The sequence below is a fragment of the Perissodus microlepis genome, chromosome 2 (assembly GCF_051167445.1).
Source record: "Perissodus microlepis isolate ML-2025 ecotype Zambia chromosome 2, ASM5116744v1, whole genome shotgun sequence".
Taxonomy (NCBI): domain Eukaryota; kingdom Metazoa; phylum Chordata; class Actinopteri; order Cichliformes; family Cichlidae; genus Perissodus; species Perissodus microlepis.
In genome coordinates this window covers 12733388-12758791 of record NC_140462.1, presented here as the reverse complement: position 1 = coordinate 12758791, position 25404 = coordinate 12733388, and the positions used below count along the sequence as shown (strand labels likewise).

The 25404-nt window shown below is 40.5% G+C and overlaps 2 protein-coding genes across 4 annotated transcripts; both read right to left on the bottom strand.

Annotated features, from left to right (window-relative positions):
* Positions 1–909: 909 nt before the first annotated feature.
* On the bottom strand, positions 910–13301 carry cabp2b (calcium binding protein 2b). Of its 3 annotated transcripts, XM_084947609.1 has the most exons (8): positions 13197–13301; positions 12394–12660; positions 4429–4620; positions 3121–3151; positions 2883–3017; positions 2625–2734; positions 1362–1509; positions 910–1275 (listed from the first exon to the last, which is right to left on the bottom strand). In XM_084947609.1, the coding sequence occupies exons 1-8, from the start codon at positions 13275–13277 to the stop codon at positions 1250–1252; spliced, it is 990 nt and encodes a 329-aa protein (XP_084803735.1). In that variant the 5' UTR covers positions 13278–13301; the 3' UTR covers positions 910–1249. The 3 variants fall into 3 exon arrangements, with proteins under 3 accessions (XP_084803735.1, XP_084803732.1, XP_084803733.1); XM_084947606.1 differs by lacking the exon at positions 4429–4620 and having other exon boundaries at positions 13197–13300; XM_084947607.1 differs by lacking the exons at positions 4429–4620; positions 12394–12660; positions 13197–13301 and adding an exon at positions 5765–12382.
* Positions 13302–15204: 1903 nt separating this feature from the next.
* LOC146392429 (zinc-binding protein A33-like) lies at positions 15205–23407 on the bottom strand. The gene is made up of 6 exons (XM_084947605.1): positions 22659–23407; positions 21825–21920; positions 19857–20090; positions 19662–19684; positions 19196–19311; positions 15205–18509 (listed from the first exon to the last, which is right to left on the bottom strand). Exons 1-6 carry the CDS (start codon positions 23184–23186, stop codon positions 17944–17946), a joined length of 1563 nt encoding a protein of 520 aa, XP_084803731.1. The 5' UTR covers positions 23187–23407; the 3' UTR covers positions 15205–17943.
* Between the last annotated feature and the right edge of the window lie 1997 nt (positions 23408–25404).

Genomic DNA, 25404 nt, shown 5'->3' with positions numbered 1-25404 from the left:
GCATAAAATTCAATTAAAAATTTAAATGTTGAAATTAAAATATAATGTTCACCTGCTTTTAGTTCAAATATCTATCCAGCCAATCACATGGCAGCAACTTAATGTATTTATGCCCGTAGACATGGTCAGGACGATGTGCTGAAGTTTAAATCGAGCGTCAGAATGAGGATGAAAGCTGATTTAAGTGACTTTGAATGTGGCACGGTTGTTGGTTGTCGGTGCCAGACGGGCTGATCTGAGTGTTTCAGAAACTGCTGATCTGTTGGGATTTTCCCACACAACCGTCTCTAGGGTTTACAGAAAATGCTTCAAAGAACAGGAAAGATCCAGGGAGCAGCAGTTCATTGGGAAAAAAATCTCTTGTTGATGCCAGAGGTCAGAGGAGGCTGACCAGAGTGCTTCGGGTTAGAAGGAAAGGCAACAGTAACTCGCTTAACCCTTGTGTTGTCCTCGGGATTCCCATATACTTGTTTGCCATTCGCCTACAGGTCATTTTTGACCTGAGGACAACAGAGGAGCATATCTGGGCAATCAGCCCACAGCAACAGAAGACCACACCAGGTGCCACACCTGTCAGCTGTGTGATGAGTCTACTGAAACATTTGAATGATCAGAATTTGGCAAAACAACATGTAATAGCTGCCATCAGCCGCAATCCAAATGCTTTACAGCACGGCAGATTTTAGAGCTCAGCGTATCTTTGTTTAATACCTTAATTTCCTTAAAGATTGGTTATGTAGATTACTAACGAATACAAATATAGAAAAGTTGATCAGTTTAAAAATATATTATATCCATGTCATCCTCCTTATGTGTAGCAGTTGGCCCTTCTAGTATTTCATTGTCCATCAAACTAGTCTGGGTCTTTAATTATGTATCAGGTCATAATAACTGAACAATTTGTCCATTTTATATATGTTTTATTAATTAAAAACAGGTCTATGATTTTACAAACAAGCGTTTACACTCGAAGAACAAACACTCATATAAAAATACATCTAAAAAACTGAAAATCGTAAATGTGAAGCTGCTGATATGTTTGACATATTTATCTACTGTACATATTACACCTTTAAATTCATACATGTGCAGTCTTTGTTAGCTACAACAGTTTTTTTGTTTCATTACTTTTTAATACAAAAATATAATTTGAGATGCATGCTCTTGAGAGCAAATGAAGGATGTCCACTACAGAGTAGTGCGATGCTTAGCCAGCAGTTGCATAATGTCTGTCTGACACGTGGAGTGGTCAGCGGGACATCATTCGCACAAACTCTGAAAGAGACAAGAAAAGAAGTGAGAGGGAAACAGAGGACGATAAACACGATCAGTCAACTGATCCCATCAAGGCCTTCCCACACCTTCAAAGTCCACCAGGCCATCTCCGTTCAGGTCAGCGTCTTTGAGGATCTCGTTGATCTCTCTGTTAGTCACTTGTTCTCCCATCAGCTTCTTCATGGCCTCACGCAGCTCCGTTAAACTGATCTGGCCATCACCATTAGAGTCAAACTGGATACAGACAGAAAGAAACAGTCCTTTTAAGCACAATTATGAATATTCTTCAATTATTTACTTATTATATTTATTGTGTTTTGCTCATGCATTTGTGACTTTAATAACAGAAAATATTTAAGTTTTATAATCTGGGAAATTTTCATTTTTAACAGAAATATTCATCATGCATTGTTGTAGGTTTGTCAGCCACTAACATGATGAGAAAACTGCCCTGAAAGGTCAAATGACAACTAAAAACAGTGAAGGTTTCTTTCCTCTCAGACGTTTGATTTGCACTTACTGTGTTTCTTTTTGGATTCATTTGTTGAAACTTCATAGCTCTCATTTCTTTATATGTGAATATATTTTAGTCTTTCGCACCTGTTTGGCCTGCTATAGCAGGAAAAATGGAGGCGTCATTAAATGTGTTTGTTTTTGTTGGTTTGTGTTGTGTATCTGTGTGTTTTTGTTTATTGTTTTATGTTTTATGTGACCTGCCCTGGGACATACGGTGAAGTTTAATATTTTTGCTATGAACTGACATGCTGACATCTAATGTATCTGGTAAATTGATGCACATTAACATACAGTATACTATTCAAAGGTAAAAAAAAAAAAAATTAAGTGGCTCTGTTTGCTATTCCACTGAGTGAGCATGCACAATGCCAGGATCTTGAAATGGTCTAACCTGAGTGAATCCAGCCATCATTAAACTATGCATACCTGTGATTTTTCTGCTATGAAATGTCACAATATCTGCTGTGAAAAAAGCCTACCTCCCACTTATGGTTACAAAGATCGGCCTGCTTATTTGAACCCATAATGAAGGTCTGCAAAGGAGAAATGAGCTTGACTTGTTCCATAAACAAGCTGCACAGTAATAAATTATTATTTTTCATTCCAGAAACTCCCTGCACGCTTCTATTTCTTCTTTTATATTTGAAGAGTTATGCTTAGTCTTATTTGTTTATCGTTCCCAATGGATTCTGATTTACAGGCCTCCCCCACAACTGATATTTTCATAGCAGCAAAGTCACATGCTACAATCCAATGCTGCTGTTAATAAAGTCACTACAATTAAATTTATATTTAGGTCTTTATGTTGTAAATGACAGCATGTGTCTCTTGACCTCTTTGAATGCGTCTCGCAGTTCTTTGACTCCGATCATGTCTGCTGTCTCTGCCAGCATCTTGGGTCCCATCAGCTCTACAAAGTCCTCAAAGTCAACTTTACCTCCACCTGAAACACACACACACACACACACACACACACATACACACACACACACACACACACACACACACACACACACACACACACACACAGTTGCCATCTATTTCCACTCTGTTCTGCTGTCTCATGTATTTTAGGCTGTTGCTGCACTCACAGATCTGCTGGCTCAGTTCAATGAGCTCCATCTCTGTGGGCATGTATCCCATAGTCCTCATACACTCGCCCAGGTCTTTGTGACTGATGTAGCCATCTTTATTCTTATCAAACTCCACAAATGCCTCACGGAGCTCTGGTAAGACACACACACACATGCAAAACACGTGTTATTACTGGTAAGGCGGGTATCATATCAAATGCATGTACAGCTAAAAAAAGCGGATAAATCACCTCACCTTCGATCTCCTCTGGCCTCAACTCTCTGTCCTGCCGTGGGGAAAGTTTTCACATATTAGCTTCTTGTTTCACACAGTTATAGATTTCCCCTCACCTTGCAAACATTCATACTAAAAATATTCACAATGTTTGTTTGGCAATAAGACAATAAAAAGTAGACGCAGGCATTAAGGAGCACAATCTAAGACATACAGCTTGTGTCACTTAACGCGTGATGCTAGACAGAGCAGAGATGAAAAACAGAAGCACCAAGCGAAACAAAACAGAAAAGATGAATAATGAGAGGAAATGTTAAATATTTTTTGTTATGTATAATCAGCGTCTTGACGTCTGGCCAATGTTTTTGGACAAAGATTCATTTTTTGTGAACTATGCATCACAATGATATTTATGTTCTTTTAACTCCAGGGTGTTGCACATCAATGAAATGATGTGCAACATTAGATAGAAAGCTCCAGGGCATCTACATGGATTAAACTGTATATCAGATTATTGTATGCAGGGATTCCTGCACCATAGATTACAGTGAGTACCCAGATTACTTTTTGGAGGATGCCAGGCTGCAAACATCTAGAGACTAGGAGATGTCAGAGGTTTAGTTTTAGGAAGATGTCCACTGTCCGGATGTATGTGTCCGTACACTAAATATATGCATACTCAGGCTTGTGTGTGTAACCCGAATTATTATTTGATTGTATTTGTTTTGATCAAATTCTCATTTTCACGCAGTAAAAGAAATCCTGACAATAAAAGCAGAGCAAAGCAACGTTGTGGCTAGCATTCCTTCCAGCAAGAATTCCCAAACGTTCCCAGAAGTGTTGCACTTCCACTTTAATGTGAAGTTTTCTATTCCAGTTGTCCCTGTTTGGGCAGTCTATTATTTTTCTTATTCTAATTAAAAAAAACATCCACTAAAAAGGTTTAGACCATTATTTTGTCTCTGCCTGGTTTTATGTCTTCACCTATATGAAGTGAAGCAAAGGCCACAGGTCATCAGTGTGATTGTTTCACAGTTCACACAAAGGCCTGCATCCTTTCTTTACCAAGGGCACGAATAAGCTCCACAAGGCCAGTCAATGATTTTCCAATGATCTCTCAGTGATTGACCCCTTTAAGCTTGCCTGTTGCCTGGGGATTTTAATTGTCTGACCCGAGCCACTAATGCAGGGGGGGATGACACAGCTGGTAAAGAGCAGGAGGGTCAGCCACGATGTGGGGGTGAAAATGAATCGACACGAGTGGAAAAAGTTGCACTTTGGCTGTGGTAGGACACAGTGTGCACACTTCTGTGACTTCTTGTTACATACGAGCGTCCTAGCAAAGCCCTGTTTAAGGAAGATGCAGGCCGGGCCGACGATGTTGTGCAGCATGTTGCAGTTCTTCACCAGCGCACCGAGGGACTCCTTGAACGGTTTATCCTCTACATCCAAATCCTCATCTCCCTCCAGCTGCTGGCTCATTGCCCTCACCTTACGATGGAAGCGCCAGTGTATCACCCGCTTTGGAAGCAGATCAGGGTGTTAAACCACCAAACTTACTGTCCGTCACACCAAATGTGCAACTGATCAAGCAAGTCAATATTTCAGAAGCAAAGTAAGACCCCTGCTTTTCTACAGTCAAACGTTGGAAAGGCAATAAGCCAGAACTGTAGTATAGATACAGCTGCTCATTATTGCAGGAGGCCCTCATCAGCCTCAGTCCTCACTGTGAGAAACCAGTTTAACTTGAAAATAATCTATAAGTCTCAATCCTGCTGCTGCAGCTTCAAGCTGCTGACACTAGCTGATGTGAGTTTGCTAATTCTCCAGTGTAAAGACTGACAGCTTAACTACACGTCAGTAAGTAACACGGCTACAATAGTAGGAAGCAGTGAACATGAGAATGACTAACTGACAACTAACAGTAAAAAAAGCTAAATAAATAAATATGGCAATCATGCATCTAAAATCATTATTAAAATAAATGCAAGCATTGATAAGCTCATCATATATATATATATATATATATATATATATGGATTTTAATAGATATAAGTTATGCATTTATTTGTCCTTTAAAATGCATAAATAATCTTGAAAGAAATATGATAAATTAATTGTAATTATTAAATGGGGGATAATTAAAAAATAAGGAATAAATGAACGAAAATGTATTTTTTAAAACAAGTGTGGACAGTAAATAAAAAGGACAAATAAATACAGATCCAAATACAAAGAATATACATTTTTGTAAAATTAATTTATATGATTTTAAATTTTAATCTAGTCTTACTTTAATCTATTATTTTGATCTCTTTAATTACATATTTTTTGCATGTTTCGATTTTCTGCACACAAACAGTGTGCCCTTAAATAGCACTTTAAGTGATGCAGTCTGTATACTAAGCTTTCCTGTAATTACCATAAAAGGAAACAGTTTCACTGGTGGAAAAAAAAAAGGAAAGCGTTAGAGTTTCAATAATATATTTTTTCCTGTTTTCTTTATTTACATGCAATCATTAAAATGATACAGTGAGACAACATCCAAAGAAAGCTGCGGTTGTCACGGAGGCAAAACAGTAAAAGCTTCAGTCAGCGAGTGCAAGCAAGAGGATTAAGCTGCAGTGAGTTCGAATCTAACAAAGAGGAGATAAAGTACACTTACCTTCTTCATTTTATCGTTCAGAGATGGTTTGTTCCCCATTACCAGACCTCCCCTGTCACTTTTCTATGTTCCTATTTCCCTGCGCTCTTCTTCTGTGGACTTCTAAAGTCAAGTTCAAGCTCACAAGCTAAAAAATCCCTCTGAGTTTCCCATTCTGGTTAACAGTCGTCATATTGGATAAAACAGAGATGGAAAAAGAGGAACGTCCCTCATCCATTCATGGTCATCTCCACTGACCCAAACCAAACTGAACACGTTACCAAATGATCTTCCCAAAACAAAAACAAACTGGATGACTGAGCAGAAGTGGAGCGCACTGGACACAGCTCGCTTATGTGTCACTCCACAGAAACAGCATCACTCTCGCCTCTTCACGCGGTGCTTTTAATCCCCCCCTCATTCCTCTCTGTCACTCAGTCTTCCCTCCCCCCTTTCTCTCTCTCTGTCTCATGTCAACATGTTGCACGAGCATTCAAATGACTTCATCTACAGTGTGAAGAGTTTTAAAGGGAGAATTAAGAGGACACGAACGGAGCGGGATTAATCCATGCCCTTTCAGATTAAAGAGGACAGGGTGATAGAGAGAGAAAAAAGGGAAGAGAATACATTAAAGACATTCAAAGGAAGAAACGGAAACAGACATACCTTTCTCATGTGGATAAACAAGAATCTAAATATTTTAACTTGGCCTGGAAATAGAGCATGCACTATTTGAAACCATAAATATTAAAAACAAGATATAAAACAAATTCTTGGCTGAAGATGAATATCAGAGGTAAAGAACCCCAGAGGGTTTTATTACTTTAGATGTCTTAAGGCTTGGACTTTTTGTGGATTACATATCACTGCATGTGTGCACTATGTGGTATTAAAGAAAACATTATGTAAAATGAATGGAAATATGATGAGGTTTGTCACATCAGGTTGACTTCTTGTTGCCAGTAGGAGCGCTATAGCTGTTACCTAATATCAACGTCAGGCTGGGACAAACTGGACAGTGTACGCTCACTGGCCTCTTTATTAGGCACACCGTTTCAGCTTCTCATTAACACAATATCTAATCAGCCAATCACATGGCATCAACTCAATAGGTTTAGGCGTGTAGAGATGGTCGAGGCGACCTGATGAAATTCAAACTGAGCATTGGAATGAGGAAGAAAGGTGATGTTAGTGACTTGGAATGCGGTATGGTTGTTGGTGCTGACGTATTGGGATTTTCCCACACAACCATTTCTAGAGTTTACAGAGAATGATCCAAGAAAGAGAAAATATCCAGTGAGTTCAGTGCTCTGGGGTAAATTGCCTTGTTGATGTAATACCCACTCGTCATTTCTTGAATGTGGCAGAGTTCACTATACTTAAATGACCTCCACAGTCAACGGATAAAACAATGTATGTCAAACATGTGGCATTCAACACATGCAATAAATGCAAAAGGTGCTTCTATATGATGTTCTTCTTTTGGCTTCTCCCTTTAGGCATCACCACAGTGGATCATCTGCCTCCATCTCACTCTGTCCCTAGCATCCTCCTCTATCTCACCAACCCTCTGCATGTCCTCTGCATTTTATTTACAACAATAAAATAATCTTTATTTATTACATTTGTTGTTATTTATTATTATTTTATATTTATGATTTATTTATGATGTTTTAGAGTGTGATCCCCTGCTATCAGTGGAAATTTGTACATGTAGCATGAGGGCTAATGCAAAACATAACATGTACGTTTTCATTGCTTTGTCATATATGTGTAAAACATGTTCAAGCTATTAAGGGTCCCTGTGACACTCAGTTCATGGGCCCCAAAGATCACAAAAATGGGTACAAAGTGTACCAAATGTAAAACGTGAAAGTGAAAAAATGAAACCTGCTAAAGTAACAAAAGAAAAATTGAGTGTTTGAGTTTTTGAAAAATATAAGAAGTTGACTTAGCTGTGATTTGTGAAGCATTTTCCAACAAGTATTAGATGTGTTTTTCAATTATGTGGTAATTAAATTAGAAACCAATGGAAAAATACAACAAGTGAGCTGTAATGCTTCAGAAAATGACAGCTTATGCAACTCACAGTGAGACCCTGGTGGCGTTCAAGTGCGTCAGCTCACGTCGAACTGAAAAGCACAATGAACTTCAATTTGAACTTCAGCTCTTACATCCATGGACTACTTTGGCCGAGCTGTCAGTTATAATGGCATAAAGTTAAAATCTCAAGTGGAGGTTATGAGAGCAATGCTAAGTGGTCATCTGAGCTTTTACAAAGCATCTGCTGGCAAATCTCTCCAAAAGCAGATTTGGCATGCTGCTTACTACAGTGCATCCATACGGATGGCACAGCTTGTGTGTGTGTCACTCATCTTTCTGTTTAGTCACATTGTGGGGACTCTTTTAATTTTAGATTTTAGGGTGAAGACTAAGGATCAGGAAAAAGAGGTTCATCGGGTGTGTGTGTGTGTGTGTGTGTGTGTGTGTGTGTGTGTAAAACACTGCAGGAGGTAGATTTAACTCATCCAGTTTTGGCTCTTGCTGTTCATTCTCCAAATTTGTCTCTCTTGTACTTTTCCGTACTAAATCATACACCCAGTTAGCAGTTTATTATTAGCTATTAGTTACCCTAATTGATACATACGGTGTGGGGTGGAGAAAATAATAGAAACAGCAGTGGATACATCTACAAGCGTACAGTTGAATGAAATACTACTCTCAGTCAGCTACAAGAAAACATGAACATAGAGCACAATCAGTGTGTGCAGAGAGAGTTCTTAAACTCAGTCATTAGCTAAAACTAATGACAACTCTGCATGCATGCGTTGTCTATTGCAATAAGCTCCAGTGACCACTAGAGGCCACCTTAGGACCGGTCTAACATCAGTATCACCTGCCAGCTGCAGCAGTGGATGTCTGGGAGAGTACCAACTTTTTATTTGTTTATTTATTTTTTTTAGGAGATACACTAGGCAGATTAAGCAGTCATACATTAGAAATGAAAATCTAGATTTCTATTTTGCCTTTTTTTCTGCGATAAGACTCTTATTGTGATTGATAAACACGGTGGGAAGGCCAACACTGGAATTAACAAGTTTGCAGCTTAAGAATGCTTTTGTGGGATGAAGATAGATCACTTCTCTCAAAGAGCTTTCATGTGATTTGATAGAAACAGATTATTTTATTTTACAAAGGTACATGAGTGAGTCACTACAGGAGATGTTTGGGATGTAAAGCTTTTCATCAAAGTGGTGGTCACATGAAAACTGTTTAACACAGTTGCGGGTTTTGTACACGTTTCTGTGCAGTGGTTCTTATAATATATAATATATCTTAAAAACACACCAGTTGTTCTGGGTTCTACAGGGAAAAAACAATAAAAAAGGGAGTTTTTTATAGGATCTTTTCCTTTATAATATAATGCACCTTTAGGTGGTTGTTGTTGTGATTTGGCTCCTTAATAAGTCAAAATAATAAAATGTGACAAAAATATTAGATGTCATTTATTTTTTAATTGAAAGATCCAGTTTTACACATCTGTGAGGACATGTGGACAGTCGGTATCGGAAGTCTGATACACATATCGTGTTCTTCATTTACTTCATTCAACTGTGCAAAGATCTACTGAGTTTTAATTAAATAAATATGCAGAAATATTCAAACTTTTAAAGGGTTCACTAACTTTCAAGCACTGCTGTAACTCCTCTAACTGGAGCCCAAGCATCACTTTATAGTGCAGATGTGCTGTGATTTTGCTTGCAAAGCTTTCAGTGCAAGACTTTCTGTATTTTTGATTTGTACTTACAAATCAAAATTAATTTGCAATGAATGACTCAATTAATAATTAACTGTCATTTCTAAGTTTTACATTTTTAGCTGTCTGAGATGGAAAACATATTTCAGAAAGTACCAACCTTGTACAGACTATTAGTATTAGTACAAATTAGTACAAACCTTGAGTAGAGTATATACAATTCAACCTTCAAACTTACATACATACATTTAATAGATAAATATGAGTATCAGCTTTTCAGCATATAATATTAGCAGATTAATCACTTCTTTCTGTGAGCTCCAGCATGATTCACTCTGTTGGCTGCGCATTGAAACAAAACTTAACACCAGTAATTGCAACTGAAGACACCATTAAATCTGATTAACTACCAGGTTGGGTCTCTCTTACTGATGGTTTTAATTAATCACGTAAATGAGATGGTCTTGAGAAGTGGGCGCATACACACACACACACACACACACACACACACACACACACACACACACACACACACTGTTCCTGGGTTCTGAATACTCTTTAGTTGCTCTTTTCAGGACATCAGCGCTCAGCGACTGTCATCCTTGCAGTGTGTGGTTAATTTGAATGCACACACACTTTTAACTTAACTTAACTTAACTTTTAACACACGTGCATATGTGCGTGTGTGCTGTGTGTGTGATAGAGATGTGCCATACTCAGGTAACGTGACTCTGTCTTTTGTTTTGGACTCAACATACTCTTGATCTCTGATGTGAGTGTGATCTGGTGTCAGGTGTACATCAGCAGGTTTCCAGAAATGAGAGCTGTCGAGACACCGGGAAACACTAGAAGAGACAGAACAGACAGAAAGTGAAGAAAGGAGGGAAGGAAGAATGGATAGAAGGAAGGAAGGGATGAAAAAAGGAAGGAAGGAAGGAAGTATACTTGTAGAGCTCCCTTAAGCCTGCCTCATTTCTAATGGCCAGCAGAGGGCGACTGCTTTGGTTCCAAAATGAAGTCAACAGCATTGTAAGTTTAGACGATAAAACCTGCAGCTCGCTTGGTCTGTGACCTCAGTGAAAACTTTCTGATGAGTTTATCATCTCACTTGGAAAGTTCAAGTGCATGATGTTTCTTATTAGAGCCAAAACATCAATGTCAATAAAGCGGTGTGTGCTTGTTGTCACAGAATGCCGTGTCCCTTCGTTTGTGATTCACCCTTCCCATGTGGTGGCTAGCTTTAAAAAAAGCTGACAGGATGATAATGATGAAGTCAAAGTTTCAAAAATGTGACTTCACTAACTATTACTATGGTGTAACCATCTTTTATATACAATTCGTGCTTCAGACACATTCATAGTGCAGGAAATGTTTGGTTTAAAGTGAGGATGCTGCACCGTGTGCACATGGTGCCCACTCGCTCACATGAAATCATTGGACTGTCACCTGTTTTGTTCTCACATGGGCTGGATTACATCACATGAACTTCATACTAGAACGCCGGCAGGTTAAACATCAGTTAACGTTCAATTTGTGCTGCAGTGCATGCAGAGCAACTTTCTGCAACCATTTGCATATTTTAAGCATGCTTTTATAAGCAGCTGCTTTCATGTATCGTTATCAAATTCATGTTGAACATATCGTCTTGTTGATGGATAGTTGTTATTCGGTTAGTGAGGGGGAAATTACTCTTACTTGGGGTTTGTTCACATAAAACATCTGCTCAGATTCATTTAGAAATTCAGTTTCTGACCAAGATCACATTCATGTGACCAAGGGCCCGAGGGTGCACTCACTCACAGCTCTTAAAGTCGCTCCTTCAACACTGGTGTTAGAATTTCAGGTTATTTTATGTAAGCAAGTGTGATCTGAGGCTATATTACATATTGTTGCACTTGAGTACTCAAGCTTCTCTTCTCTCCGACTTTGCTGGCTGCTTTCACCCACTCACTTGCTGCTCTCTCTTAATTTGGATCACTTGCATCACCACTGACATCACATTTTTTTTATTTTTACATTGCTTTCCTGTTTCTAACCTCAGCCCCACTCATCGTCACCCTCCTCAGAGTTTGCTGACGCGATCAGGTGGACGTGACTCTTTCTTCATGTCAAGAAGAAAAGAAAATACTGAATGACTCACAAGCCATACTTGAAGTCAGCAGCAGGAAGCGGGTAGGGATTTAACTTCGGTGTAATCCCTTCTGATTTTATTTTCACACACAAACCGCTGTCTCACACCGCGAGCCCACGCGTCTGACCCTTGGGTTACAGCGCTGTAATGGTGTGGCCTACCGTGCCGTGTCATGTGTCACCTCTTAGCATGTGATTGATGGGATGTGATGCGATATGGAGCTGATAGAATGGCTGCAACGATAGGGTGTCCATCAGATCTCTGGCTGACTTTACTGGTATCTATTACGGATTACACTTTGGTAATGTTTCCCAAAGTAGAGGAGCTTAAATCCTCTCAAACTCACGCTATCATCCTTCTACTCGTTGCGCTTTGCAGCTCTGACTTTTTCCACCAGGGTTAAACTACAAGGCAAAATGGTTAATGTTCACCTTACCATTGTGAATTTAGCTTTGTGTCTTTCTGAACTGCCAGATCAAAGAGAGCAGGGCTGCGAGACAGACCGCTACTTTACAAAAGCTGGACCACAGCCACCCTTTAAATTTGAAGTGAAGGCTTAGGCTTAGGGTTTCTGTGAAGCCAGACATTCAATCAGCCAGAGAACTTGATGCACATGCACACACATTTATTCACTCACACACACTCTAACACACACACACACACGGTAACAAAAGTATCAGACATACATACAAGAACGCACACATACACGTCCACTGCAGAGTATGAAACAGATGAGCTTCGCACACACACACACACTCCTACCTGTCCAAACACCGAGTCCACTATGGGCAGCAGGTCGACGGACTCCTCTTCCTTCTCCTTCTCCTTCTCTCTCCTCCGCGGTCCCTCCATCAACTCCTCCAGCTGTTCTTCCAGCGCTTCGCTGTCCTCACCCGCCTCTGCTGCCGTCATCGGGGGTAATTTGGATTTTTGATTGCGAGCAGCAGCTTGAGCGTCTCCGCCACCCCCGCCCTGGTCGTTGGTTCGCTTCTTTTGCTTCTCCACCTTCTTCTTGATGGCAGCCTGCACCTGTGGGAAGGCAGGGGTGGAGGAGAGTAGAACAGTGCACTCAAACTTATATCAATATAAAGCATGACCGATATTACTGAGACTGTAGATGAAATACAGCGCCACAGCGCTCACTGTCTGAAACGTGAGATGTTTAGTTTATAACATTTGCTCTAGGAAGATGTGACATGGACATACTTTGTAAGGAAGATGCCAAAATAAGAACAATACACAACTTGCAGAAGTCAAAATGTTATGAAATGCATGCATTATAAAAATCTTTTTAAAAAGATTATTTTTAACCTATTACATAGAAATCCTTTAACCCATTTACAGTAATCCAGTTTGTTTTAAAACTTTAATAAGTTGTCACATATGGGTAACGTGTTTTCCACAAGAAATCAACAGTTCATCTTTTGTATCAATGACTCTTATCATTCTCTCGGCAAAACAAAACTTCAGCATGCACAATATAAAATGTGATATAGGCTCACAGCATGTAAGGACGCACACACACAGACAATTATATATATCTATCTGCACCCACTCCCACTCACCTGTTTTGCGCTCCTCTCCGGTGGCGCGCTCATCGCTCCAGCGGCTCCCCCGGGTGCCGGCTCTCGAATGATCATGAACATCTCGGTGTCACGGGCTAACACACACACTCTCTCTCTTCGTCGCTCGCCCTCCCCCTCCCTCACCCTCTCGCTTCCCTCTCCCCTGCTCTCCTCTCCTCTGCCCTAGCTCTTTATGTCTTAAGTGTAATAAAACTCCCCCTCCCACCACAAAAAAAAGTCAGCTTGGACCGATTTCTTTTCTTAAACTCTTAAAATGTGTTAAAAATTCAGTCCCATTCACGCAGTGATTGCAGCTGTCTCTTTGTCCCGGGAAACACAAAAGGAGTTAAAATGCTACGGCTCAAATGTTCTCCTGCTTCCTCCTTTCCTTCCAAGTATTTCCTCCAGTTGTTTTCCTCAGAGTTTCATCAAGCTTCTGTCCATCTCTCTCAGGTGAGGAGGTTTTTATCATCAGCTGCTGTCTTGGCTCCGGGATTGAGTTCCAGCACCTCTGCCCCCACTTGCTATCTCCAGATAATTTAGGTGACACTCTATACCTCCCGAACTTTAGCTCCCTCGCGTTTTCTACCTGTAGCACGTTGACCTCTCTCTCTCCTTCTCTTCCTCCCCTTTTTCCACCTTTTCCCCTTCATCACAGGTAAACTTCCCTCCTCTCTGCCGGGTTCTCTACCTCAAACACAGGCTTTATAAAAACCTGCCTTTCCTTCCCCGTAATCTCGTTATTCTCTCGTGTTTTCCTGGTCATTTACACTCATCTTTTCCCATCTTATCTCAATCTTTTTCCCAGAATCCTTCTTCCCCCCCATCTTTTTCTCTTTCTTATCACCATCATTTCCCCCTGACAATAATCCTCATCGTTCCCTGTGCAACTCCTTCTCGTCTCTTTCTCCCAATCTATCTGCCCTCAATCCCCTTGTCACATTTGAAGCCTTTGTTGTAAAACAAATTGGATGTTTTTCTGCAGTGCCCAGGTCAGCTATTCATTTAGAAACAGTGAGAGATAAAAAGAGATGAAGAGCTGCAAAACCCACCCCCAAAAAAAACCAACCTCAGCATCCATACGATGATGAAAGGCTTTCAGTGAGCAATAACACATCACCTCAGGGAAACCTGCACGCATAATCTCATCCACCAAGCATGGCTGAGCCCACACACATGCATGCACAGGTGAACATGTAACCACTGACCCCTATTTTTAGACACGAATGTTCTCATAAGCATGTAATGTTGTGCTTTTCAGCTCGCTAGAAACAACTCCATAGCCTTTTGGTTTTCTAAAGCAACTAATTCCACTAAAAGCATCAGCTTTCTATAAATAAAACCCATCAATCAACCCCGTCCATTTCACTAGCAGCTTTGAGCTGATGATGCATCTCACTTTCCCCCCCTCACTTTGCTCCTAACTGCCTCCCCTGAAAGCTCCCTCCATCGCTGCTCTGCCCCTCGCATCTCCAGTTAACCTCTGATAGTGTGCGTTCTCCAGACACGCGGATAATGTATAGCTACACTTCTCTCCAGTTCCTAATGAGGTTTCCATTAATCATCTTAACTCTGTCTTTCGGCTGTCTTTCTTTAGCCCCTCTCCTCATTGATTATTGATAAGATGGAGAGACAAATTCTTGAGTGGAGGCAGAAAAGAGATCCATTACAGAAAAGCCAAGTTACACGACTGAGGGTTAAAAATATCGGCTCATATTTTGGGAACAGATCCGTCATCTGATCGAGGAAAGATGAAGAATGAATGGACGAGATGGAAAGAGAAATTAGAGGTTAGGGAAAAAATGTGTGTGTGTGTGTGTGTGTCTTTGTTCATTTTCTTTCATCTCAGGCTTATCTGACCTTAAAGAAACTGAAAGATGTGATGAATGGCAGTGGGAGGGTCAGCTGAGCAGTAATGTAGAAGTGAAGGCTTGTGTTACTGCGTGTCGATCAGCCTGTAATAATATCTAATTACAGATCAGAACAGTTAGAGAAGAGAAGGGTTCGACTGAAGGCTGTACGTAGCCCTGACAGGTCAGTCCCGCAGTCTGTGGGTAATGTATGCAGATGACACACAGGGATTAAACAGGCAGAACAGGTACGTTTTATTCAGGTCAGACTAATTCTCATTACTTATTTGGTCGTAATGGTAGTCACAGATTACCGAATTGCTCAACTGGCAGGAGAGGACTCATTAACCTTGCTTAACTGCAGAGTGAAAGAAGAACACAGAGCGTATCTGTGACAGGTAAACACCAAACTCAACCACGGGTAGGATACAGGTAATCAACTGATTAACACAATGTTGTGACTCAAATGTTCAGCTTTTGTTGAGCTTGTGTCAAAAATGATGTTTGTTTCCACTGGTTGAGGGTTGTTGTGTTATATTGTGATACATCAGCAACAAAGAAATAATCACAATAAAGTCCACAAAGGTTTTTATACCAGAAACTATTGACTGTCTTTTTATTTATTCATTTTTATTTCATTTAGCTTTCTTCTCCAGTGAGTTTTCATCCTTGCTTTAATGTTTTGAAGTTTCAGTGTTCGTTTTTTATCATAATGTAATACTGAAGAATGTAACACTGTGTAAAAGCTTGAATCACTCCCTTAATTTCTTTTTATTTTGGTTCCAAGGAGCCACACTATCTTGTTTAAGCAATAGTCTTAGTCTTACTGATAGTTCTCCAAGCTTTCTGAAGGTCTTTCAAGGATCCGTTTTAGCCCAGTCCTTAAAGGCACTTGGTTACAAGCAGATTGTCACAAAAACACACCACGTTGTTCTTTAATTTGCAAAAAAAATCACAGTTTGGTAGGCATAAAATAGTATGATGACATCAAACTTGCTGCATGCTGTGCAGTGTGTCCTAATAATGTCCTTAATTTTACCAAGTGGGTCACATGAGAAACTGTACTTTTGCACTGGTGCAGCCCTCCACAACAGTCCCAGTTTCTCATGGTGCCCCTTGGTCAAATTAATTGTCGACCTGGTTTACAGCCACCCATAAAGCACATCGTTGGCTCTGTCATGGTTTTCAGGTTTCAGAGATCTTGTGAAAATTGATGGAACGATAAACATGGAAAAAGTCAGAAGACGTCAGATTTTGTTCCACCATGCAGTCCCATCTTGACCTGCATATAACTGAAGCAGTGTGGGATCATCCCAACAGAGAACAACACAAAAATCTCTGAATGTCCTTCACGAAGACTGGAGAACTATTCCTGAATACTACTTAAAGAAATTACAACAAGGCTGGCCTACTACAGTTCAGGCTGTGTTAGAAAATAAAGATTTTTATGACATAAGTTGACTTTCAATCTTGTTAGAACTGTATAAACTTGGTTTTTCCTTCCTTCTTCTTCATTAAATTCCCAAATTCCTATTAAAATATAAACAATCAAGGGGTGGCTCAAGACTTTTGCACAGCACTGTATTTCAGTGGCAGTGTTTAAAATTACACATTATAATACATCACTTCTTAAAAGCAACGGACTCACATTCATACTGGCACCTTCAGATGACAACCATCTTTCCTATACAGTCTGTGGATAGTTCTTGATATTTAAGTTTATGTTTTACCACTTGAAGCATATTTCTGATTTGTCTGAGCTGATCATTTTTAAAATCTTCATCTAACAGCTTCCAGTGGGTCACATTTTCATGAGGGTGGCATTCATATGTTGAACAAATGCTTTAAAGTTGCTTCATTCAAAGTTAGCTTTGGCTGCCCTCTGCTGGTACTACATGTGCAATCAAAGTTAATTATACCCTCAAACTCTCATGTCAGCTATCTAAACATTGGTGACTATCACTTCACATTGCATTTGCTTTACAACATTAAACCCTGAGGATACAAACAGACGATTAGTAAACTACATTTCAGATTAGTGTTAGACAAATATGAAGGTGGTGGACGAATCATACTGCAGAACTCATACTGTCATAACATACTACACCCATTATGTTTTCAATGGCACAGAGATAAAACAACTGAATACCTATGGTATTGCATTGTTAGATAAAACACAAACAATGTGCTGAATGATAGCAGTAGATGTGCTTTCTGTAAAGTACTTTAAAAAATACAAAAAGCATTAAAAACTTTGCTAGAAAATCCAGTTAAAAAGCCAAAACAAACCATGTTTTGATATCATAGTTATAAAAACTCGTGTTAAAATACAAAATGTCAAAAATGTTTTCTTTAAATGTCTGTGTTTCAGAAAAAATTACTCAAAAAGAAGACACAGTCATCTGTTTGGAACTAGTTTAGGTGCAGATTATTATGCATTTGGTGCACTGCTGAATATATCCATCAGCAGGAAGATGTGCATTCGACTGACTGAGAATAAAACCAGTGTGTGTGCTCACCATAATAAAAGACTGTGTCAGGTTGTGTTTATAACAGTATTTGTCAAACAGCAACAGAGCTGGGTGGCACACAGAGGACTAATGGATCAAACAGATTAGGTTTTAGCTAAACAGTTCATTGATTATCTTTTCATGTACTTTCTTTGCAGCTAGATTGATTTAAGTGTCGCCTTTCTTGTCCTTCTGATGTTTCATCCACAGCTTGACAGCCTTACAAGACCGTCGTCATACCCCCAAAAAGTCCTTGTAATAAGACAGATGTGTGAATGCTAATGAGACAAGTCCCTTAAAGTTATTAGCAGCCGAGTCTGCAGTTTGATCCTGAATCCGTTTGATGCACAGTGTCGGTTCTCTGATGAAAAAAAAAAAAAAGGCCATCTATCCCCAGTGTGGCGTTACTATGGTGAGCGGCTCCCGGTTGTGTCCGTTGATGATTGGCCAGGGATTGAAGTAGGGGAAAACAGGCTCTTTGAATTTTGCATCATTGAATGTGAAGAGGTGGCTCATGTCTCCAGCATCATAAAACGACACTAGGCCACGACCGTAGTCCAGGTATATCCCCACTCTCTTCGGAGGTTTGGAGGGATATAATAAGTTCTCCTCTATGTCAGTGCAAGCTTCATACTCGCTGGTGCCGTTTCCGCTGTCCCTCAGCACCAGCGTCCAAAAACCATCATCCGGGCAAAGGCTGATCTCATCTTTCCTGTTGACGGAAACTGTGGCCACGCCCAGTCCCCACGCCGTCTTAGAGCCTACCTCCACCTCCCAGTAGTGTCTGCCTGAAGAGAAGGCTTCAGAGCCCAGGACAATGTTGTAGCGGGTGAAGCGCTCGGGGTTGTTGGGCAGGTTCGCTTGTAGTTTTCCTACCTGGACGCTGGTGCGACACGGGGAAACCCACAGACAAGGGTAGGCTGTGTCTGGGTCAAGGGTCACAGGTGTCACAGCTGGGAGGACATGAAAAACAGAGACAAACCAATGAAGGTGAAACATGTTTACAAGAAATGACACCACCCGGACTCCTCTGGAGTGACCTTCAGCAAGATACTGAATGCCAGCCTGCGCAATTAGTGTAAGACGAGCATCAGCTACATGGACGCAAATTAAATATAAATAACGTGGCTCCGATGTATCCAGAGATTAAATTAATTTCTGGAGAGCAGCCTGGTTTTACAGCAGCGATGTTTGAGGTCATCACGGACCCGAAGTAAGCATGTGTAAGCTCGACTTGTGTCGGTAACAAAGAGGTTAAGTTCAGAGAACAAATGGAGTCATGCTTGAAACTCACTGCCAGTCAGAGCAGGCTGAAACGAGACTGAACAATGAGTTGAACCACAAATATGTATTTTCTAGACGCAGCCAAATCTTTTTAAAGGAGTATTCCAACAAATTTTGATGTCATACCACTGTTTGCCATAAAAAGCATTAGTGAGTCTGTGAAATGAGTTGTATAAGGCCTTCTGTTGCTCTGCGGGGGCTTTGAAGTTGGATTTGTTGTATTGGGGCCTGTGGTTTTGGTTTTCGAAGGATACTAAGCACTGCGTCAGTGTTTTTTCCAGACTAGACAGTTAATGACTAATGAGCACTATTGTTCTCTTGACCTTGGTTTGCATGACGTGTGTTATCTTTATACCTGGCTGAAGAATTGAGCTCATTTTCCTCCAAGTCCTGTACTGGAGAGGTCCCAGAAAGTCTCCAGATTGCAGGTCCACAGCCATCTCTGCAGGGCGCTCAAACAAGCTCTCTGCCCTGACAGGGAGAGGGAAAGAGAGTCGTTTTAAAGATTATGAAACATCCAAAACTATATGCTTGTGAACTTGTGTTTAATAGCATATTCGAAGTATTTAAGTACAAGTAACCTTCATTTAAGAAGAAACTAACAAAACCTTTACTCTCCACATTTAAAATGAAATTTGAAACTGAAAAAAATGTGTTTCTAGCTGGAACAATCACAACCTCTCATTCTGTCCGAAAACAACTCAAAACGGACGTGATTGCCTTGTGACTTTTGGACAAAAGTCATGATGAGATAAATGAGAAGATGGCCTAGATATTTAGCTCTGACAGAACTTCTTGGATAAGATTACAGTAGTACTCACCCTCCAATAAAATCTTTGATCCCCTGAAACAGATAAAAACAGGCCTGTGATTACAAACATGTGACTTTCATTCATTCTTTATTCAGTATTCTTTTATATGTGCTCCAGTTATTAGCAAAGTATACTGAAAGATTATGAGAAATATGTGGCTCGTCGATAAATCCTTCTCCTCTGCCCCGTCTCTTCTTCTCTCACCTTGAGTTGCTCAGGATTTTCTTCTTCTCTAAGTTTGAGCCGAAGTTTATCGGCTGTAATCTCCAGTTGGCTGATCTGCTCCGTGGACTGAGTGAGCGCCTCCTCCAGCTGCTGAAGCTTCTCCTCCTTCTGCTTCTGCAGTTTTTCCTTTATGCGCTCCTCCTCCTCAACGAGGAACTCCCTCATACGGCTAAACTCTGCAGAGACCAGCTCCTCCAAATCTCCCGCTCGCTCCTGAAATGTAGCGAGGAATTTGGTCACAGAGAGCAAGAAGTCAGATAACTTTGCCAGTCAGTAGGCAAAGCACAGCTGATTTTGTACAACTTTTTTTCTTTTTTAACCTCCTCGGACCTGGCGTCCACATATGTGGACATCCAATTTTGGGTTGTCTAGACCACAATACTACATTTTGCTCTACAAGGGCCTGATGTCTCTTACGAGGACATTATACTGCCACTGTTCTATCGAAATTTAAAACGAATGTCCTCATATGTGGATCTCTGGCCCTTGTAGAGCAAAATCAGATAAAAAGATAACTCTTTGTTTTTAAATCACGTCCCCCAAATAGCAAAAAGAAATTAAAAATGCATGCCATGAAAGAGTTTGGGTCTTAGGAGGTTAAAGCAATAGCGCGACTCAAAAATGCCCCTTAAAGCTGACAGAAACCAAGTCTGTCTTCAAAATGCTTAACTGCTTTAGAGTTTTTGTATGATAACGATCTCTGAGTCTTTTTATGCTCTTCCTGGGGTGGAAAAATACCGAGCTATGCTGTGACAAACGGTGGGGTTCAGTTTTATTTTGTCACATTTGAATTTTCTGTTACATACTGTTGTTTTAATAGGGTTTTATTATTAGAGAGTTATTATTATTTAACAAGTATATTATTATTTTTTTTAACTGTTGCGTGTCAGTGAAAATGAGGACACACTTACTTCTCATTGACTGTAATGGTGTGACACTAAAACCGGAAGTGTCCTATTTTACTGTTATTATTGAATAAAAATATAGTTTTTTCTTCTTCTCTGGAAATATGACTACAATCTTATGTTCAACAGATTAAATCAACAACTTTACACTGTGACCATTCAGACCAGAAGTGGTTCATCAAATAGGAAAAATCAGTATTTGTTATGAGGAGACGATACATTTTATGTCATATGTGGCACAAATTATTATATCTTACTGAGATATAAAAGTTTTTACTAGATCGATCGATCGATCGATAGATAGATAGAGGTATGTCTGTATTTTTAACACAGAGAAGAAAAATTGACAAACTTCCTCTGCTCAACCACATCCTGTCATACTGACAGAGAAAGGGAGAAGTGAAGAAAAAAAATCTGTGAATCTGCATGTAAACTGGGTCAAACAGACAGACAGGAAAATACACCCGCTGACACATTTAAACACACAGATAGGAAAGGAAACAGTCTGTGATAACCTGGAGCAGAGCTAGACGAAGTTATCTGCCACGGCAGAAATGCTCCAGTGCATTCTCTAACACTACCCTCATATGTGTGTTTAACACACACAGTGAGCGTTTCAGTGAACTTCTTCCTGTGCCTGTCGAAACTCTATCAGCTGAGTTCCCTCGCAAGCTGTGTGACATGAAGCAGTTAGGGCACATGCACAGCCTGTGAAAGAAGAGCGCATGACGAAGATAAACACAAAATGATGTGTATGAATGTTCATGAACCTCCCTTTTTAGTCCAGGATGAGCTCCTGATAATCATCACGTCTAAAGAAAAGATGAGTAAGAACATGGTGTGTCAGCACCAGTCGTTAGTACCACCCGTCATTACTACCGCCAGTCATCCCTCTGTCTTGACAGGTAAAGGTGGAGGAATGCGTCAGAATGTTGCCTGGCCGCTAGAATTTCCGGTTATATTTAGAGGACAAACACACTGGCATGTTTTTCTTTCACAGTGCTTCACAAAGAAACAGCCAGCACACACAGAGACATGATACCTTAATGAGGAGGATCTTTTCATTGGTCTGTTTTTGGAAGAGCGTGGCCTCCTCTGTCTGCACCTGAACCCTCTCCAGAGCCACAGACAGCTTACCCTGCAGGACAAACAGATAATCACATAAAAAACGTTTGTTGAGAAGAAGTTATATAAACCAGATTACGCTTCAATCAACAGTTAATTTGATTCGTGCGTCAGTCCGAACAACGTCCCGTCTTTAATGGGAGTCATACATCCGCCAATCCTCAACTGAGCGCCCTGACCCCAAAAATCTAACAAAGCTGGAATTTAGCACTGCTTAAACATGTTAAGACACACAGAGAGGCCTCTCAGAGCGGGTCTCCAAACAACATGATGAAGGTCAGCTGCCAGGTTTGAAACGTAGCGAAGCTCACACAGGCCTGCTGAATTCCTGTAACGCACAAAAATACCCAAAGGCTCCTGGGGCAGACAGGGAGTGTGCTCTTTAAAGCACAACTGCTACATCTATGAAAAGCCTGCTTGCTACATTAGAGCAGTTGAGTTTTTTAGTAAAAAAGTAGTTTTGACTTGACTTATAGGAATACTTGTGAAACTTACAGTACTGTAGTACAATAAGAGGAGTGTCCAATAAGCATTGTAAAGTATGGCACTCCTTGAAACTCTGATTGCTTGTTTTATCTAGAAGCTCCAGCTGTTACACTATAGAGCAAAAAAAAAAAAAAAAAAAATACAGTAGAAAAATAAATCAAATTTGGTGATTATGTTGGTCAAATCAAAACATTGTCTGTATATGCCTGATTTAAGTTTTTGGAAGACCGGGAGCCTTAAAAACGAGCCAATAACAAAACAGTACCCTGTAGCATTCAAACGCCTCTGTAATGGGGATGACATTGTGGTTCTTGTGGTCTCGAGACATCCCGCACACTAGGCAGATGGGAAGCTGGTCGTCCTCACAGTAGAGCTTCAGCTTCTCCTCGTGCTCCTCGCACATATCCAAACCCATTCCCAGGCGTGGCCAGTGCCCGATGGACGAGGCCACGCTGCTCATGCTGGAACCCAGCTCGCGGTCCTCGGGCATCTCCAGCGTACCTTCGTGGTCCCACACGCAAATCCCCGCGGCCGCGTCCATGGCGCGGGCTCTGCGCACACTATCCACGACGTTGCACAGGAGCGAGTTGGGTCGCAGTTTCCGGGCGCACGACTTTCTACACTTCGGGCAACTCGAGAGCTCGTCCGCCTTAGCTTCCCAGCACTGGATGATGCACACCTGGCAGAAGTGGTGCCCGCACTCAAGGATCACGGGATCACGGAAGAGTTCCAAACACACCGGGCAGGTGAGCTCCGACTGTAGCTCTTCAAGCGCGCTGGCCTCCGCCATCATCTACTGCGCTCATACTTCTCAGAAGACACGTCTGTGGGAAACACTGTGACGGGGAAACAAGACTAAACTGCTCTTCCGTTCACATCCAGAGAGGGAGTGGTCTGACGCTGACAGCAGTATGACTTTTTTCACGGAAGCGACCAAAGGCGTGTAGAAACAGGCTCGGCTGGGCGTGATGAAGGGCTCCATTAAAGGGCGCAGTGTGTTTATGATTGCCCTGAGCGAAAGAGGGTTTCTTAGAAGGAAGAGAACAGCAACAAGAAAGGTCACGTTATTGGTGCGAGGAATTTTTCAAAGGGGGTTGTACCAGGAACAAATTTGCTGACTTGTTGGTTTAAAAGTTTTTAAATTATTAAACACTTACAGTAAATAAAGCAGAAACGTGTAAGCGGAAACTTCTGTGTAGTAGGTTAAAAGACACAAACCAAAAAGTGATTTCCCGTATTTTCCAAAAAACGATTGCCCGTATTTAAACAGCAAGTTGTTGGCCTATGAACTCATACAAACATATGGCAAACCTATCTCTCTTTGAGCATATCGAGTCATTTTGAGACAGAAACATAATTCCTGTCATAAAGTAAAATCTGCAATTAGTTTTTGCCATAGTTGCTTTTATTTATCCTTTATTTATCCAGCGAAAAAGTTTTATTGACATTAAAAATGTAGGTTTTTTTTTAAAGATCTTGCCAAGAAGGCAGCATAAATTGCAACAATTATGACATCACAGCTCTATAAAGCCAAAAGGGGCTGGATTCATTACAATGTAGCTACAATAACGCAGAAATACTTTTACGAATTTCTATATTTTATGTAAAATCTCTTCTTAAATCCTATTGATCACAGTCTATTTACAAATATAAGTTAAGACATTAAACATGGAAACATACAGAAACATTAGAAATCAGATGATAGCTTTTTGGAACAACACCCATCTCAGACAGAATCAAAAGCATTTAAAGGCTTTTGAAGATTGAACGTTGAAGTTTTGAAGCGCTGAAATGCATTTGAGTTTCCTTCTTCACATATACATCACAGGTTTTACCCTACATGTTTTCACAGTGTCGGTGTAATCAAGTCCCATTCATGTCATTTATGGATTTGACTGCATTACACTGTAGAGGCGCAGCTACTTAATATAGACAACAATGAATAAATTTGTGTTAATACTCATGTAAGAGAGCATTAGCGTACATGTGTAAGGGCTCTTTAATTTGGTCTTTAATTGGGATTTAAATTAAACTTGTCTCCCCAGGTTATCCCCAAGAACACACACACACACACACACACACACACACACACACACACACACACACACACACACACACACACACAGCCTTCCAGTCAGCAAAGCATGACACAGAGCAAGGAAGAAGGGAAGGGAAAGTAGCTGACACCAAGAAAAAAAAACACTCTTGCCAGCATTCTTCAATTAAAATTATATCCCTGCCTGTCCATGGATTACACGCTAATACAAATAAAGTCCTATTAGTCTCAGTCAATTTTATACACTTTGCATGATTAATGTCAGGGTCATGTAGGTCATCCTGCCACCTGCTGTTGTTCCTCTGAGTTTCTCAGTAGATGGCCCTGATGATCAGTCTACCAGGTGCATTTTTAAGATAAGGACTGATGCAGTATTTGCTCCTTTTCTCCTGGATTTTTTCCTCCAGACGCTAAATTTGAGACCAGCTTGTTGTAAACTGTATCCATTTCACAAATTAACTATCAGAATATTTTGGGAGGGAGGCGATATATTAAATATTATAACAAGTTTTCCATTCTGGTGGTTTTCTCATGAATATTAAAAACATTTTCTCAACAAATGGTCTCATTTCTAAGATTATTTAGGGGTTTCTCAGAGAGGTGAGATTACGTCTAAACTTTTGTGTGCCCAAAAACTCAAACAGCTTGTGAGTCTTCTTCTTCTTTCCACTTCTCCCTTTAGGGGTCGCTACAGTAGATTATCTCACCCTGTCACTAGCATCCCCATCTGCTACAACAGTCCTCTGCATGCCCTCCTTTCTAATCCAGAGAAAATCTTAACATCTTTAAATCTGCCACCTGTCTTTTTGTTAGTGCCACAGTCTCCAAAGCATGTGTCATAGCACGTCATACTACCTTCTTGTAAATCCTCCCTTTCATTCTTTCTTCTATCATGCCACAAATCACACCTGAAGCCCACTCCACCCTGCCTGCACTCCTTTCTTCACCTCTCTTG